The sequence below is a fragment of the Amblyomma mixtum genome, chromosome 2 (assembly GCF_055824585.1).
Source record: "Amblyomma mixtum isolate Tamu chromosome 2, ASM5582458v1, whole genome shotgun sequence".
Taxonomy (NCBI): Eukaryota; Metazoa; Arthropoda; class Arachnida; order Ixodida; family Ixodidae; genus Amblyomma; species Amblyomma mixtum.
In genome coordinates this window covers 110,364,206-110,383,434 of record NC_143013.1, presented here as the reverse complement: position 1 = coordinate 110,383,434, position 19,229 = coordinate 110,364,206, and the positions used below count along the sequence as shown (strand labels likewise).

Genomic DNA, 19,229 nt, shown 5'->3' with positions numbered 1-19,229 from the left:
TGAGGAATATGGGGCAATGACATGATGTACTTTCTTTTCCTGAAGGAGTAATTTTGATGTTTTCTTCACTGCCCTGCCGTCCGGTTCATAGCCTTCGCCATGGATTCCTATTAAAGTGCCAAACAACTTTACATCGGCACATCGACACAAAGTATTCCCTTTGCAAAATATAAAATGTTTACCTTAAATATAAAAAAATATAAAGTAATATAAAATACTTAAATATAAAAGGTGCTTACCATTTGCATCTGTCAGGTATCAAAATACACTGCATTGCATCCGCAACACAGTAAAGCCAAGTAAAAGGTTAAATTTTTTTTTGGAGCGGTAACCTGGCCCAATATAACGCTCTTCAAATTAAGATAAAAAAGCCTTTGTAATTTATATCAACCCGTGGAAGTATACCTTCAACACCTAGTGGTCTCCTGTTTCTATCTTTGAAATCATACTCAGAAATTGGCGAAATTAATGCAAATTAAATTAAGGGGGTCGCTATTTCCAGGTGCACTTACCTCGTAGTGCTCCCCAAACTGTCTCCGATGTCAGGTATGCGTCGCCCTTATCTGGTATCTTCAGCACATCTGCAAATAAATCCAATACAGTGGAATTCATGAGAAATATTTCACGTTTTTATCTAAAATTTGTGGGGACGCCCTCGTCCCCTGTGGTTCGCTCTCCCCCTCAACTCGTTTCTTGTGATTAGCTCTCCCGCAACGCACTCTCCTTAGTTGTGTTACTTTAACTAACGGGGAGGGCGCTCGCGTCGCAGTGACACCAGCGCCACGGATGGCGCGTTTGCTGCTCGCGCGAGGGGGAAAGACGGGTCTCTTCTGCTGGGGATCGGGAAAGCGCAGGGACGTGTAGCGCGCCGCTCCGCTCTTCGCCGCGGGCGGCACGTGGTCTGAACATGCTCCCGCCACCACGTCCCGTACGGCCTCGGAGCTTCCCTTTTGCCCTAGCGTGGGCGAACGTTCGCTCATAACCGTGCTCATGAGTCGGACATCCTCGATTCCTCAGTGTATTTTGTTTCTAGCTGGCGTTATTGTTGTTGTAGCAATATATGCCTTGTTTGTGTCAGCAGTGTGTCGTTCCTTTCTTCCCGCAGAGCAAGGCCCGCCGTGGTCGGCGTGCGCTAGGTAGCGCTCGCGACCACGGGGTGGGGTCCGCGCGGTTTTGAACTGGGTCAGCCGCGGTTAAATGGGGAGAACGTATTTATCTCCCCAATTAAACCCCACAATTTTAAGGGAGACTCATAGGCCGAAGCTTTTGATTCCACCAAAGGCACAGCGGTATTTCTGCGGTGTAAATGGAGACAGGATAATTTAAAACATTGCTCCTAAGGACCATGGGAGTTTCCTAAACGAACTCTGATTACATTCTGGACATCAGTAATACTGCGACACGTTAATGGTAAAATAGTGCAAATATAAATGTAAAGGATCTGATCTGCAGTCACTTTTTCCACAACGTCAACATGGCTCTCAAAATTCTAGTCCACAACGGCCAAGAGACCAATGCAGCTAGCAAAGTTCCTAAGTTTCAAAACCATTTTTAGAGGCTTACTCATGTTTTCCCCATCCCCCCCCCCCCCCCACCCCGCCTAACATACCCAGAAATTCTGGACGAAAGCATTTTAGAGCAGGAAACTTTTTATGAACGCATTTTGTTCATATAATGAAGGACATCACTATAACAATCAATATATCCGCAGATTATGCGACGGAAGTACTGAATCTTTTCTCTATTAAAGTCTTTGCTAACGTCACAAGCGTTCCCCATTCGTTTTTTACGGGAGTGTACAACTGTTCTGTGCGATCGATGGACACACTTTAAAAGAAAGATTTTCCCATGTCAGAAGGACGAACCATTACCTTCGATATTTCCGTAAAATTATCTTACAAGCAATTTTAAATATTTGAGCGCTATTGTTCGACATGAAAAGATGAAATGAAGTTTACACCCCAATTCAGTCCCCGTAACATAAAATAAGCGATAAGCATTGCTTCATGAGTACTGGTATATTTCTACTTATCAACCTTTCTGCCACTACGGTTGCCTGAGTATCCTCAGGCACTACATTCTAATGAGTCTCCTTTGCTGCCGGCAACTTCACGAGAATACAGACAACCGCTATAGCAATATTTCAACTGGTATGCGCAAGCAAACGCGTTGGTATAAACAAAATATACCCTGTACTGAACAGCCACGCTTTGTACACAACCTAAGTAGGCGACACAAGATGACAGAAGCTAAGTAGGTGTAACTAGAATAATTCAGGACAGTGATTCAGGGCTGCTGCTTGCCTGCCCGATAGTGTAGCATGATCGGTCACAAAAAGCAGCTTATGCAGTTCAGGCTTTTAGCTTAAACCTCGACGCCATGCAGGCTACTTATCGTATTTACACGATTGTAAGTCGACTCGAATGTAAGTCGACCCCCCCACATCACAATTGTGAAAAAAAAAACTTGAGGTCATTAAAACTTGGTCTTTATTAGTAGAACTAGAACGCGACAGTACTATCCTGTGGCCTCCGCTGATCACCAGCCGCTATCGGCTGCCGCACGCGGGAGTGCCCGTGGGCACATTCCAAAACAAAAATGTCTTAGTCACTGGGCTACTCGTCCACACTTGCGCCATCGTCCTCGCTAGCGCTGCCGTCGTCATGTCGTCATCGCTGCTGCAGTCCCACAGCTCGTCGTTCTAACATCGTCATGCAGTGAAATCCTGCACTTCGCAAAAAGCCACATCATGACATCGCGAGGAACAGCAGAAAATTTTGCCTCGTTGTAGCTGCCACTCCTGTATCACTCAGTGCGAAGGTCGAACTTACGGCCCGGCCCGGCGCGCAGTTCGTTTCTTCGGCATAAAGAATGACAGACATCTTGAATGTAGCCGCGAACGAGCGCCGGTCGCTTATCAGACCTGGAGCACAAATGACGAAGCACTACATTAAAAACTTGTGAAACGCGGCCGGCAGTAGTCGAATGCGTCAGAGCCAGAGCGAAATTACGCGCAAGCGGCGTCGGCTCTTCCGTCAGCTACCGACACTCCCTGGTGCCGCTGCGGTTCGGAGGGGGGTGCCGCCACGATTGGAACAGCAGCTCTTCCATCAACTACCGACGCTCCCTTCGGCGCCGAGTGCGCGGTTGAAAGTAAACAAAAAAATTACCGACGATTACGTTACTTCCTAATGCGAAATTTGAGCGCAGCAAATAAGCTGTTTCACCTTTTCGATAGATTGAGGCAAAGAAATCGAGCAACACATGTATGCGCTATCACAGAATTTTTTTTTTTTTTTCACATGTATTCCTTTAACAAAGACTCCACTAACAGTTCTTGACAGTCATGAAGGAAGCTTTGTGGTTGGAGAAATAGACTGATATATGTTCGACTTTGTACACCAATGCTTGATTCTCAAAGACGAGATCTATACAAGTGCCTCGCGAGGTTGTCACAGCCGTGGGACGCGTTACGAGCGAGAGGAACGGGATGTTCTCCCGCATAAGTGTTAGGAAATTGCTGTTTGTCTTTATGTCAACATTAAAGTCCCCCACTACTAACATCGGTGTGGATCGATGGACGGTTAATGCGAGTTGCAGGAAGTGCACGACGTCTTTCGTGAGTGCGGTAGGGGCGAAGTAGGCAGCTACTACCACCAAGCCGTTGGGCAACTTTGCGGCGCACAGTTCGGCAACTTCATGTGACGTGCCAAACATATCGACTGGTATTGCAGAGAGACCTGTGCGCAAGTAGATAGCGACTCCCGCCGCTCTGTTGTGGTCTCTGCGAGCACCACAGCAGTATAGGAAATCTATGATTTCGAGAGGCTCTTCGGGATCCATCCAGGTTTCAGCAAAGCAAAGTACAGAGGAATGGCGCAGAATGTGATCGTGGTGTACGTCCTTGGCATGTGCGACAAGGGAGCGTACATTAAGAATGTGGTTGTGAATGATGAATCAAGTGCTGCCAGCGAATGACGCGTCCATTGGCTGTCTGCGTGTGTTACTGATGTGTGGTTAACATGTTAAGCTTCGCCTGTAAGAGTGGAACGCGACAGCGTCTTGCAACGCTGCCAGGGAGTCCACAGAACGCCATCGCCAATTCGGCTGTACGCCTTGCTGGACGGTAAATTTATTTTTTGAGGAAAGGAAATGTATCTGTCTCGCATATCTGGGTGGACACCTGCACCTCGCCGTAAGGGAAAGGGGGAAGATGGGAGTGAACGAAGACGCCGTATTAGCTAGACGCGCCTTTGTTCATTCCAAACCATTCAGCTGGCATTACGGAGTGGCTAGCGTGCTCGTATCGCACTCCGGAGACCCTGGTTCGATTCCCCAACTCGACCAATTTCGTTCTCGGTTTTATTGATTTATGCGGTCTAACTAGAAAGGTTAGTTAGGCTATTTCATATTTATATTATTGTATTTCTATCCATCGTGTTCTGTCATTAACCTGTCAATTGTTGGAACTGTCTAGGATGTTCGACACAACATATATGAAACGAGCAACGTCTTACTGAGTGGGGAAGTGCGTGGTGGTGGTGGAGGGAACGCGGCTTCGTACTTATGTTTTTTTTTCAGCAGCGTCTTTTTCCGCGGACGCTGTTGTCGCTGCGGCGCGCGTCTTTTCTTTTCTTCTGACCTCTGGGGGACGCTACATGGCGGTTCAAGCAAGCGGACGCGCGTCGCATCGGTTCCGCACATTTTGAGCAAATTCCACCGGACCAAATCATTCTCGCCACCGGATTTTATTCGGAACGGAAAGATATCAAGTGCTGGATCCCCAGGATAGAAATTTCAAGAGGTAGGACCAGTTTTCGGCTTTCTACCGGACTTGAAAGTTATAAAGCGGGCGCCGGCCCGCTAACCCTAACGGGCCACCCAGCTCGACATCGTGAGAGCATGGGCCGCTAACCTTGTCGACGACGCCGACGCCTAGCATCGACGCCCTTTCAAAGACGGACCATATGGCGGGGCCCAGCCAAGACAACGATGTGCCAGCACAATCGTCAAACGTCCTTCTCAACGAATTCCAAGTGATGGATGAAGACGACTTCGGAGACGCCGACTTGGGAAGTGAGGACGAGATCCCGTCCGACTCCTCGTCGAAGCCAGCCGGGTACAACAACGATGCCAGCTGGGAGCTTGTACAATCCAAGCGCCAGAGAAAACTTCAAAGGCGAAAGGAACGCAAAGGCACGGGAACCGGCCCGGACGCCAATCCTCAAGACGGAAAATTACCGGGTGATGCGACCGGCTGCAACAAGTATGGATCAAGGGAGCAGAGCAGGCCTAGGCGAAGAATGCCTCCACTCCCCAGAAGCGACTACAAGATCATTATTCGACCCAAGAAAGGACTCATGGTGAAGTCCCTCACCACCCACCAAGTAGCGCGCGCAATTGTCATGGCGTGCGGCCAGCAATGTAAGGACGAGGACCTACTTGTAAGGCTTCGCACCGGATCCAATATCATTATCGTTAGCACTCCGCACGAGCAAACGGCTCAGCTAGTGCGGCACATTACCCGTCTCAAATTCGACGGAAAGCCTTATGATGTAAACGCTTACGTGGCAGCACCGGAAGACGTCCTGCGCGGCGTGATCCACGGTGTAGAGCCAGGTACCCCTCCCGAAGAACTTAAAGCACACCTACGGGTCAGAACTCAAGGAGTGACCATACTTCAGGCAAGGATGCTCGGAAAATCCAAGACGGCAGTGCTCACGTTCGACGGCCCAGTCTTGCCGAAATTCGTCATTTATTACGGAGGTGAAGTACCATGCTACCAGTACCGCCCCACTAGGCAAGTGTGTTACGTCTGCTTCCAGCAAGGACACCGTTCCGACGTGTGCCCCACACCGAACATTATTGTGTGCGGACTGTGTGGAGTTTCAAACCCGCCCGCCGACCACGAGTGCACGCCCAAGTGCATAATCTGTGGCGAGGCACACCGGACCGGATCCAAGGAGTGCCGAGAGAGATTGAAAAAAGCCAGGCCAAAACCCACAGGAGAAAGAGGACGGAGCGACCAACGCGGGCGACCACCCAAGCGATGGCTCAGCTCAGAGGGAGAGACATCGAGGAGCCGATCGAGGTCCAACTCCTTCCCGCCTCTACCACCAGCCGGCCCACAGGAGGGGGAGAAGCAAGAGAAAAAGAAAAAGAAGAAGGTTTCCCAGACAAGCGGCAGCAAGGTGAGCTGGGCTTCTACCACTGCTTCGCACTCGGTAGGAAAGGGTAGTAACATAGACAACACAAACAACAAAGACAGTCGCGTCACAGAACCGAAGGACGCGAACAGCGATGCGCTCAGACGCGAGCTAGAACTCGCTCGAATCAAACAAAACGAGCTCGAACGCAAAGTTGCGGAACTCACAAAAACACTAAAGGACCAACAGCGGGAACTCGACACGACTAGAGCCCTTCCAAAACAACAACCACAGGCATCGAATGAAGGAGACCTTGAAACACGAATGCAACAGATGATGCAGCAGATGATGCAGGATATCATGCAGCAAATCCAATCGCAAATGCAACAGATGCAAGTACAATTCCAAGGGCAGATCGCAGAGATCAGAAGCGCTTTTCGAAAACAAAAACATACCGAAAACATTAGGGAAAAAGCGTACAACCGTCCAGCGCTAACAGCTTTCGCAAGCGAACAAGGCAACAGCAGTGACGCGTAAACATGATCAATACGTATCGGCAAGAACAAGAACACTTAGATATTTGGCAATGGAACTGCAGAGGCTACCGCAAAAAGCAGGCCCTTTTAAAACAATATATAAACACACAACTGACACCTCCTGATGTAATTGCGCTCCAAGAGACTGGAATCAAGCCGACCTTACAAGGGTACGAGGTTTACGAGAGTCAAAACGAAGGTAAAGCGGCCGTCCTAGTCAGCAAAACCATTACCGCCATCAGGCACGATACCATCGCCGACACCGACATCGAGCACGCGCTTGTTGAAATTATTCCGAAAAAGCGACAGGGAAGCAGCACGTTCTTACTTAACGTGTACAGCCCGCCGAGACAAAGAAAAGCCAAACTCTTCGAACTGTTCTATGGAGCGCACAAGCTGGCCAAAAAAAATGCACTCATCATCGTAGGAGATTTCAACGCCATGGACAGGAGTTGGGGATACCAGAAACAAGGCATCAAGGGAAGAACATTAGTGGAAGTAGCGGAGTACTTTGGCTGCAGTCTAATCACAGATCCTGCGACCCCCACGAGAATCGGAAATAGCGTGAGCACGGACACATGCCCGGACCTCACCTTCGTAAGGAAGAGCAGGGAGTCACAGTGGGAAAACCTGATGGAAAATCTAGGCAGCGATCACTTTATCCTCCGGACACGAATAGCATCCGACACCATAAGACGCCAGATTGGACAGGCGAAAATCACTGACTGGAACGCGTTTCGCGGGGCTTGCAACAAATCTGAAGGCGGTATCCAATCACTGGAGGAATGGAGCGGCATGCTGAGAGAAACGCGACAACGATGCACAAAAAGTTTAAGGAGAACGACAGCAACGCCTGAAGTAGACGCCCACCTCCTCAGACTATGGGAAGCGAGACGCAGTCTCACCAAAAGATGGCGGAAGCAAAAACACAACAGGAAACTAAAACTAAAGATAGCAGAAATTACGGCAAAGGCGGAAGAATATGCGATGCAACTCGCGAAACAAAATTGGGAACAACTCAGCGACTCGCTTAGGGGAACTCTAGGCACGGCCAGAACCTGGAATCTCTTAAGAGCACTAATCGATCCGACCAAAATAAAATCAGAAAACAATAAAGCCATCCACAGGTTCATCCACTCCTTCGAGGGATCAGACATCACCCTACTGGAGAAGGCACGAGAAAAATGTTTCGGCGATCACAACCCCCCGCGATACCAAGGAACGTATCGAGGAGCCGAAAACGAGAAACTCGACCGCCCCATAACTGTGGAAGAGGTTTACGCGGCCATAAGAAACACCACCAGAAACACGGCAGCCGGAGCGGACAGAATCGACAACGCCCTAATCCGCAACCTGAGCGACGACCTCATACAAGAGCTCGTCAGCTTTCTTAACAAACATTGGGAGGCGGAGACGGTTCCCGAAGATTGGAAACACGCCGAAGTAATAATGATACCTAAACCTGGTAAAAAGCTACAAATTGAAAACCTCAGGCCCATATCACTCACGTCGTGCCTTGGCAAACTTTACGAACGGGTGGTAACTTTAAGACTGCAAAATTACATGGAAGACAACGACTGTGTACCACATACCATGTTCGGCTTCAGAGCGAAGCTCTCGACGCAGGACGTTCTCCTCCAAATACAAGATGTCCTGCGAAACGTACCTCGGACGGGAGAAAATGTCATAATGGCCCTGGACATCAAAGGGGCATTCGATAACGTCAGCCACGAAGCGATCCTTACGGGCCTAGACAAGCTGGATTGCGGGCGCAGAATCCACGGCTTCGTCAAAGCCTTCCTGTCCGACAGAACTGCCACCATCGGCATAGGAGACCTTCGATCGGACAAAATTCGCACTCCAAATAAGGGAACACCCCAAGGGTCAGTTATCTCCCCCTTACTTTTCAACATAGCTATGATAGGCCTAGCTCGAAAACTAGAGAACATCGAAGGCATCAGGCATGCAATGTATGCTGACGATATAACAGTCTGGACAAACACGGGTTGTCTCGGAGAGAAGGAAGAAAGGCTACAGCAAGCGGCCTCTTGTGTAGAGCAATACCTCGCAGAAACAGGACTCACATGCTCGACCGAGAAATCGGAACTGCTGAGAGTCTAGAGAGGCAAGCAAAACCGGACCGTCCCAACCAACGAGGACCTAAAACTCAACGTCTACCTTGACGGGACACCCATACCCGAAAAGACAACAATAAGAATTTTAGGCATGTGGGTTCAATCCAACCAGCGCCGTACTCACACTTTTACCCTGCTCAAAGCAACAACACTACAAGTCTCACGCATGATCACCCGCATCACCAACAGGCGACATGGCATGCGTGAAGAGGACACACTCAAACTAGTCAGAAGCCTTGTAGTTAGTAGAATCACGTACAGCCTACCCTACCAGTGCCTCAACAAAAACGAAATACAACAAGCGGATGCCCTGCTACGCAAAGCGTATAAGACAGCGCTCCGACTTCCGCGCAACACGTCAACCGAAAAACTCATGGCCCTGGGATTACATAACACCTTTGAGGAGCTACGAGAGGCGCAGCTTGAGTCGCAAAAACTCAGGCTGTTGCAGACAACGACTGGAAGAGCGCTCCTGCAGAGGCTCGGATACCGCGAGCAGATGCGAGAAATGACTAGGACGGCAACGATCCCCGACGAGCTTCGCAAGACCCTCAAGGTAGCGCCAATACCAAAAAACATGGATCCCAACCTCCATCGAGGCAGAAGAGAAGCGAGGGCCGACTTCATCGAAAGAACATACGCCCTCAAGCCACGACCGTGTATGCAGACGCGTCTTGGAGAGGAGGAGACACCAAAATCGCTGTGGCGGCGGTGGTCGATTCGTCTTTACGCGAATGACCAGCGCGTCTCTCCGAGGCTGCACAGCTGCAGAGTCCGAGGAAGTAGCCGTTGCTCTAGCGGTGGCGGAGGGCTATAGAACCGGGCGGTCGCTAACAATACTCACCGACTCTCAAACAGCCTGCCGAAATTACATGAATGGCAGGATAGGTCGTCACGCGCTCCGTATACTCCTCGCAGCGAGCGACAGAATTAAAAACCAGGAAGAACAAAGCGACAAGATCCCACACAAAATTGTGTGGGTACCGGGGCACACGGGGGTGGCAGGGAACCAAGAGGCCGACAGGATAGCTCGAGGATACATTACTTTCCGAGCATCCGATGAGCCCGCGGAACTCGCGCCAGCACCCAGGGATTACTCGGCCATACTACAAAACTACAGAGGCAGAAGATTGCGGTATCCCCCACCGCACAAATCTCTCAGCAGAGAGGAAGCTGTCACTTGGAGACAATTACAAACAGGCTCTTTCCTAAACCTACATATACTAAACAAAATGCACCCTACCATATACGCGGACAAATGTCCCTGGTGCGACGGAAAACCTACTCTCTATCACATCACATGGGCCTGCCAAAAGATAGACGTGGTCCCCAAAATACAAAACCCGAGTGCGGAGCAGTGGGAGACTCTGCTGTCCAGCGACCGCTGTGAAGACCAAGAAGGTCTGGTACAGCGAGCTCAACGGGCGGCAGTGGCCAGCGGAGCCCTGGACTGAGGGCAACCGACCACTGATTAGAGGCGGACGACTTCGACAGAGAAGACTCCTGGGGGTAAAATCAAGGAGAAAACGTCTCTGAAGATGCTCCCAAACCGCAGGAAAAAGGACTAGAGTAAAATAAAGTTTTTCCTTCCTTCTGACCTCTTCATTCTCCTCTATATTAATTAGGCTAATTGATTAATTAAGCAATTAACTGAACTCAGTCCAACTTAGTTGCAGCATCACTATACGATCCCTTTGATTGGTTGCATGGTTACTAGCCAAAGTACAATTGGCCCCATTTGAAATTCGCGCACTGTGACGTCACGAGCATTTCGACCAATTGAAAAGCGTGAGATTGGGGGCGGAGCTGGTTACGAGGCCGACGCCGACGACGACGCGAAACCCAGGAACGGACGCCAAAGAGCTGCGCTCTAAAAAATAGTAGAACGCGAAGGCGTTATCGGGCCGCCGCCGCTTATCAGCATACGCAATCTGCGGCCACGTGTGGGAAGTGGGTTGTTGCTGGTTTGCTGCTTATCGACAGCCACCATCAGCGGGCCGCCTCGCGCGGGGCGGGGATGCCGGTTCTGCGCGTTGACATAGCTGCTCACACGCTTGTCTCGCCTTTATTTATAGTGTGATGCTTTGGTTTCGATTGTAAGTCGACCCCCCCACTTCGGATTTTCAAATTTTGAAAAATGGGTCGACTTACAATCGTGTAAATACGGTATTCCCTGTGCAAAAAAAAGTTATTGCTATCGTACGTAATTTGAGTTCAGTTTCTGCTCTTATTCCCACCAATAAGCGGACATCTGATGGTCACAAATCCTTTGGTTCACAGGGAAGCTACTTAGTAGTGAAATACTTGCGCGCTTCTTAATACAGAACTTATTCAATAACGACCGCCCCAAAGCATTTTATTGGGAAGTGCCTGCTTAACCAAGGCGTTTACAGCGTCACAGAATCTATTCACCGGTCAGTGACCAGTTACTGGTGTATGCAGCATCCCTGTTCAGAACCGCGACGCAATGGCCAATACCTCACTGCCGCCACATCAGATCATATCACCCCGATTGCCTATTACCAAAAGATAAAAACACGAATGATGAATCTATGAAATACTGCTATTTGTATAACTGTGAGTACTGCGCTGTTTCAGTCAACACATTTCCTTAAGTGAGACCTTTCACTGAAAACTGCAGGTGCACTACCTCTGACAAGCATCACGGTGTCAGAGCACTGCCCTTTATGAGAATATCTTAACCGAATGACTAAGCGTGGCACATTCTCTCGTTGCGCTTTAGAATCTGTAGCAACTCAAATGTACGTTGATATAAACAGAAACGTAACTGAATTCGGGTCGGCTTAATATGCGTGATCCTTTCGCACTCAGCGCTGTTTGGCTGGTGCCTCAGAATATTCATAGCTTAGGCGTGGTTACCGCGTCTAAAAGAAGCGCCAGCGTCTCCAATGCTGCGCGCACATTAATCGAACAGAAGCGATAGACGAAGAATTATTCTGTTCGCCCCTTGAAGATAGAATATTTGATCGCGTAGTTGAGCTACCACCTTGAGAGAGGTACTTTTGAATACAAGAACGTAAAAGAAATAATCTCACAGCGTTGGTATCTCTACAGCTAAAGCTCTTTCTAAGTGGCATACCAAAACATGCGATTAAATGCAATAACATTTAGAGAGGTTTAATTATCAAGCACTAAGTGAGACAATCGTAACATCTGCCTGGCATGCTTCCCCTTTCTACACAGATAACCGCATGCATAGGCTTCGAAAATCCTGGATAGAAACAATCTCGCGGCTAAGGCCGACGTCTTTCGGACGATGGCTTATAGGTACCCGTAGGGCAGATTAAAACTGGCCTGTGTAGATAGATTCCCGCGTTATAAGCACAAAGAGAAACCTGCGCTTTTCTTGAGGCGAAGAAAATTCGATGCACGTTCCCCCGCCTGCGGTTGTTTTAGCAAGCAGAGTGCGGTTACGTCGGTCAAGAGAGATTCTTACACTCAGATCCTTGAGGCTTGGCTATAAGGCCATTCACCTCCAAATGGTCATTATGGACTAATTTTTTTAGACGTCACGTCACGAATTTTAATAGAGTGGCGGGACGAAGATGTTTCATTTTAATCCTTTTGTCTCGCCAAAAGATTCGTGTATTAGCTGCCGAATGAACCTGAATGCAGCCAGAAAGAGACAAGAGTCAATTTTTAGCAACAGTGAAAGTTGTTTGAAGTCACCGGCAATGGCCCTTTATTAGCGGCCCTTCCCATTTCTCTATTCAGAGGTGATGGATGCGTAGCCAGGTGCTACCGCCGAACACCGCAATTTTCAAAGTGTATCCTTATAACCTCGCTGTTCAGCGTCATTTATAGGGCTTCTCAAATGCGCCACTAAGACCATATGGCATGAACCGGAATGGAAGCGCATTCTCACACCACCACCCTTTCCCACTCACAGCTTTCGTTGGCCTTGGGTGGCGGGTACCCGCAGTGGGCGCCACTGTGTAGCCGCACCACCACCTGCAGACGGCTCAGCGCAGTGGCAGGCGCATCGCGTTCATCGTCATCGCCGGGAGAGGCGGCTGAGGATAGCAGCGTCAGCTTCCGGTAGCGGACGATGGCACGCGTCACCACGTCGCAGTCGGTGTTTGATGTGATCCGGAAGTGCCGGGCGTCCAATACACGCGTCTGCTTCAGCGACACGTTCAGGATCCTCGGCGCTGGCCACAGTGGGGGAAGCCTGTCCAAGCTTATCTGAGCACCACCGAAGCGAGGGACAGTGGAAGGAAAAGATGTATGGCTTGTTAAAGTGCGCTCTCATCATTGTGAGCATAAAATATAAACTAGACTACAATGGCGGGGCGCTTAAGCATCCAAGCTTGAAGGAGCACTCGTAGTGGGAGATGGTAGCAACGCGGGTTAATGACATCCTAGTTCCGATCAAGAAGAAGAAATGGGCTTGGGCAGGGTGAGTAATGCGAAAGCAAGATAACCGCTGGTCCTCAAAGGTAACAGTGTATTCCAAGAGAAGGCAAGCGTAGCAGTGGGTGGCAGAAAGTTAGGTAGACGGATGAGACTAAGAAGTCTTCGGGGACTGGGTGTCCGCCGCTTGCAAAGGATGGGGTTAATTGGAGAGACGTGGGAGAAACTTTTTCCTGCAGTGGGTGCAGTGAAGCTGATGATGATTATTATGTTGTTTCTACTCGTAAATGGTTCAGAGGACTTTCCCAACAGCAAAGACAAGAGCAACATCTCTAATTCTAAATTACCTGACACTCCATTTGTTTTGTTTCTGGGTGTATGCTCTACCAGCGATTGATGGCGCTGCACCATAAATCCGTATAGAGTAGTGAGAACCTCTACAACGCTGGGGCAATCATTCTGCATAAGTATATAGGAGGGCTGCCAGTCGTTAGGTTGTTCGTGAAGTGCCCCGGTATGCTAGGAGGCCTCATGCATATAGCAGAGGACTATTCTCGGTACCTTTAATAGTTTGATACTGATAAATGCGGAAGGAGAGAGGGGGGAGGCAGGGACGCTGAAAATTAAAAGAGCCGCCGTTTCTTTTTTTACTTGATTGTTTCCGGCTTACCTATGATTTTGAAGCGTGAAACTAGCAGTGCTACGTGGAACGCTCTTAACAACCTTCCATCGCTGGACAAGATCTTCTATTTTTCACTGGCAGACGCAAGTTTCCTAGTATCACTTAAGCGATGACGAACCAGTAACCAGTAGCGCAGAAAACGACGAAATGGACGGGCCGCGGAGCAAACTTAAGGGCTAAAACATTGGGCGTCTCTGTACTGCGAACGGCTGCAATCGCAATTAGGCCTAAAGTGTTGTATTTGAGCTTATATTCTCATACTCTTCTGGTTTGTGTAAGTGCGGCTTAAAAGTGAACTTGTATCGCAAGGAAACATTGTCTTCAGGGCGTGGCACACGCTTCCAAACATCGCCTTTTCACTGCGCAGTATGCCTCCTTACAAATGTACACAGTGCTGATGCACGCTGCCTGCATTGATTCGAAAGGGGCCGTGGGAAGGCAGGGCCTAGTGAATTATCTCAAGCGCAAGCGTGCGGCTGAACGTCAACACAATGCAATCATGGCTTCTATGCACTTTTTAATGCCAGTTTCCCGCGTATGTTAATGCCAGCTAGATATGTTGTTTTCGATAGATCAGGCGCTTTCCTCTTTCTTACTCTTTCCCATCCACTGCACTCAGAACAGAAAGGATAACAGCGCCCTAAACTTTCCTTTAACGTACTCCATTTTTTAAAAGTTAATGCGCTAGAAGACACCTACTTCCTTTTTAATCGCCTACAGCCGTATTCATGTTACGATTGTAGCCATCCTGCCTGCTCCGCTCTGCCATTGGGAGGAAGAGAGCGTCGAGTAAATCGCGACGCAGGACTGAAAAAAAAAGTAAACAAGTATGTTCGCTCTCTTCTTTGTGAAGCAGCAGCTTTCCCGGGCGAGTTAAGGCAGTGCAGTGCGCTGTCTATTTCTTTCTGGCTCTGTGTATTGCACCGTGATTTGTCCTTCCAGAAGCTCCTCACCTGGAGATCGCGGATGTTCTGCAGCCCAATGCGGTCTTCGACGTCCGCGTAGTAGCCCTGCATTAACAGTGGAAAGGGGTTGCGTGTACGGTGCCTGCTGCTTTTGAGAAAATATACCGCATAACACTTTTGCGCAGTGGTCGATAACATTGAAGAAGCCGGACATAATGAAACAAATATTCGGCTACTGTCTGCATCATTGCGATCCATGGGAGCAAGGACGACAGGAAGGAAAGTACGCATAAATCCATCGCCCTCCCCTAAGAAGTACAAAAGGTGCAAAGCATGGCAAGATTGCGGAACTGGAACCACGGGACGATAGTGTCCTCTGACGAAAACTAGGAAGCGAATCCTCCGCTCGCTTGCACTATCCTAGCGGACGTTTTAGAAACTGCTCGAAAAGCTCACTGTTACTGGCTGGAAGTACAAGAGAATGCGGTTCACCATGGAATGTTGTACTCAATTTCAGCATACTACCATAAATGTAGAACTACAGCCTTTCTCGACAGATGAAAAGTCATAAAGTTTTGCACTCGGATGTAATGTTTTTTACGAGTACTGCGCTCGTTGAAATTACACGAATAATCTCAAGACAATACGAAGCATGTACCCATACTATGCTTTTCGCATCTTTTCACTCTCTCTCTCTTCACACTCAGCACAATTTATCTGTCTATGCACGGCTAGACATTCATTGCATTTTTTATTCCCAACCTAAAGTAGCCTTTGAACTTCTATAAATGCGCCAGTACCACCGGCACCTTTTCATATGTCCGAGCAGGGCCACCTAATCTCAGTTTCGGCTTCTCGTCATCGTACAGTTCCTGCCTCGTTCTTGCTTAGTGAGGTCAAGGCTCCACAGGTTTTGCTTCCCGCTGTCCATGCAACCTAGCAACCGCGTCATCTGCTTCTAACAAGACATTTTATACACTTACTCCCATTCCGTAAGCCATGTGACCGCAATACTTTCCGTTCTACACGTACTCAAGTGATTTGCCTCGTCTTGCCTCACCTCAAAATTTCTAGAATGTCTCTCCCGTTCGGTTCAGCGACTTTGCTTTACATACAGCATGACTGCAGGAGCACAGCCATCATTTCGAAATAGGAACAAACGAAGGGCAAAGCGCCGCCACGCACCACGAACTTCCTGCGTGTGAGCAACAGCGCCACGAAGAATGCTGCGAGTATCTGCAGCGCTTTCCAGACGTCCCTGGCGTAGCGCCTGGGCAGCCATCGCAGCAGCAGCCGCGGGGGACGCTGGGTCAGGTTCACCGCTGCCCCCACCAGGTAGCGCAAGGCGCGGCATCGAGGCGTCGTCCGGTGGTCAGCCTTGCCCACACTGCACGCAGTTCGCAGAAGGGCAAGCAGAAGAATAGATATTAACGTGACAGCGCTAAAGGCCTCGTTCACCCGAAAATTCGGTGTCGGCCTTGTCGGCGTCAGCGTTGTGAGGAATAATCGCGGACGTGGCTCTGGCGGTCCCCAGAGAGCTATCTAGGAGGCAGGCGGATTACCTAGGTCGCGTGACTTTGCTGCGTCATCACAATCTGCCCACCGGATAGTGAGCGAATTCTCAACCGTGGCAGGTGGCAGTGAGAATAATGACTGGTCGCTCGTGAAGAGCAACCTGGATTGCACAAGGCCCACCGCTGGCAGCGCCTGCCATCGCAGGGTAGTGGCGCATCGCTTAACCGCTGCACTTCTGCGCCATGAGGGACATGAGCACTCCCGAGGATCTGTGAATGTACAGAAGAGAATGACCTCCTGCATATATGCGAATTAACCTATTAGGTTATCGTGTCATACCCTTAAGGCGGGGCTTAAGTATTCCCTCCAGTTTCTTCGCGCTAGCTCCTTGCAGCAGAGAGTTTAAGCGCGGAGCGGTGAGTGGCGCTGCCCCTACGCGGTGTCACGGCGGTGCTGCCGGGAATGCTTGGTCGAAAGGAGAAATAATATTACTGACACATAAATTAAACAGAAAACAAATGTGCTGAAGTAGAATAATAATGCAGATCTGATGAGAAATAGTTTGCGCGAATAATTGCAAGTTTCGGTCACCCATCGAGGGTATGACGGAATGCCTTCTGAACAAGGCATCCGTGCCAGAAGCCGAAATATCTTTCTTTTTACCCAGCTGGTCGGCGTGCATCTTTGTTTTTCATTTACGCTTTATTTTATGAGTGGCTACTATGGTACTAGTTAGAACCACCTGACGTGAAAGCACCAACTCTGCCGCATGAATAAAGCAGTAAGCTGTCAAGCAGCATTACAATAATCGCTGCCCACTATGGTTACAAAAAACGTAAAGCGAGGTAGGTCTGGTGCTCTCGCTCTTAGGTCAAAGCAATAATCTTACTTTCCGTTAGCCTTTGGTCCCACAGTGTTATCTTTAAAGCAACGTAAGCGGTTACCACCTATCTCACCCGCTTCTGTGAATTGAAAATTCGATCCATCGGTGTGTCGTCTCGCCAGTCCAGCGGTACTGTTTCCCCATCCCCATCTATTCTATTGGCTCGCTTTTCATCGATGGTCGTAGTCTTGGATGCCATATCCAAACTGTAGCCTAACTGATTGGGTATCCACGCGGACGCAGCTACCTGTAGGCCCTAATGCACGAGGGTGTATTCAAAAAAGTGTTTTAATGGACCAAAGTTTGCGGGGTATGGATTGGCGGAAAAAAAAATATTTCTGCGTTGCCTCGATGGCCAATAAGATGGCATTCTTCTAGAATACGGAGCAAGCACGTCTCCTCACGCTTCTATTCAATTTAATGACCTGCTAGCTTAACCACGCCGCAATAGTTTGTTTTTTTTTCGTTAATACTCATTCTGAAAAGTTTTGTTCATGACTGCACGTCGCCACAGTGCTTACGAACGATTGAGCTATAAGAGTGAACATGTTAACCTACCAATTGCCGTAACCCGCATCTATTTGATTTCCTGACATATTTCTCGCTTGAAAATTACATTTTGGGAAGTGCTGCCGCTTTTGCAAGGGGTGAGACTTTCCTTAATGTACAGTATAACTGGAGCTGAAATTCCGGCTTGGTCAGCAGCCACTTTTTTTTTCAGTGCATGTAAGTGCACCCTCTAAAATTGATGCTACGTGCTTCAGCTGCAATATAAAACTCGTGTTCCCGGCTCCCGTCGTCCAAGCAGTCTTTGGTAACCTACGAGGTACATTCCGCTAAGACCAAGAACTTGGGACGAGCTGTGCAGCATTCCTTACTCTCAACTTGCCGACGTCGTAAGTCAAGACCACGCCGTAAGCCTGCTGCCCCACTGAGCTGGAGCAACTCTCATTTAAAGCAAGCCCGACAGACACTAGATGTAGCAATTCGGTCCAGCAAGCAACGCGATCGAGCAACGGCCGTCCCGGCCGGCTCGATTCTCACCGGGAAGGATTGGCGAGCGGCAGCCACGATGACCCTCGGTCCTCCATGTACTGGCCGAGCAAGGCGTTTAAGGGACCTGTGCGTAGCTCCGAACGGCAGCGGTGGAGCCAGGAGGTTCTTCACAACTGAATCAGCGAACGGTGTGGCCGGGTCACGGGCGGCATTCGCTCCCCAGCGCGCGCAATGCGCCGGATGCTCGAGGTTTGCTCCGCAGCTGCGCTTCACTTCTTCCTCGCTCAGTTAGCCCGCATAGCGGCTAAATGCTATCACGGTGACTGAAGATTGTCACAACGGCTTACCTAAAAGGGGTAATTATTCCCTAAGTAATGATTAAACGGCGTTATATTGCACTAAGCATCACGATTTGCGACCTAAAAGGGAAGAAAATTAAGAAATGAAATTTAAAAAAAAAACAATAAAATTACAGGACAGAGAGCGGAGTCGAACGGCCGACCTTCCACACGCAACACGTGCCTCTAATCCACTGCGCCATAGCGGCGATGTCAAGCCGTCGTTCTGTAAGAATATTTATAACGAGCCTTAATGGTTGCTGCTAATTGCCGGTGGGCGGCGCTGTCATCGCTGGCTGTACCGGCTGCATTTGGCGAACACGCGGCCGGGTCACGGGCGGCCCGGCCCAGCTGGGCGCTGTCGCCGGTGTGCAGCATGCGCTGTATGCTGATGACATCACCCTGTGGGCCACGCACGGTTCCCTTGCAGACATTGAGGCTAACCTGCAGGAGGCGGCGACCATAGTGGACCGTTATGCTCGCCGCTGCGGCCTCCAATGCTCCACCCAAAAGTCTGAATTTGTGCACATACGCCCCTCACCAAAGTGCACAGCCAAAATTTCATTGTCTCTTGAGAGAGGTCCAATCCCTGAAAATATCGAAGTCCGGGTACTGGGGCTCTTTATCCGTCAAGACAGACGGTCAGAAACAACATTGGCCAAACTCCGTCAGGTGGGGGACCAGGTGGGCCGCTTGGTCCGCCGGGTTTCTAACAAGCG

At 49.4% G+C, this 19,229-nt stretch overlaps 1 protein-coding gene across 1 annotated transcript in view; it reads right to left on the bottom strand.

The window, feature by feature from the left end:
* The window catches only part of LOC149360556 (beta-hexosaminidase subunit beta-like), a 54,541-nt gene extending 36,274 nt beyond the window's left edge, over nucleotides 1–18,267 (bottom strand). Inside the window, exons 1-5 of the mRNA XM_089572396.1 lie at nucleotides 18,221–18,267; nucleotides 15,964–16,165; nucleotides 14,827–14,883; nucleotides 12,726–13,023; nucleotides 513–581 (exon numbers count right to left, since the gene is read on the bottom strand). Coding sequence (XP_089428522.1) covers nucleotides 513–581; nucleotides 12,726–13,023; nucleotides 14,827–14,883; nucleotides 15,964–16,165; nucleotides 18,221–18,267 — 673 coding nt within the window. The remainder of the gene's footprint in view (nucleotides 1–512; nucleotides 582–12,725; nucleotides 13,024–14,826; nucleotides 14,884–15,963; nucleotides 16,166–18,220) is intronic.
* Between the last annotated feature and the right edge of the window lie 962 nt (nucleotides 18,268–19,229).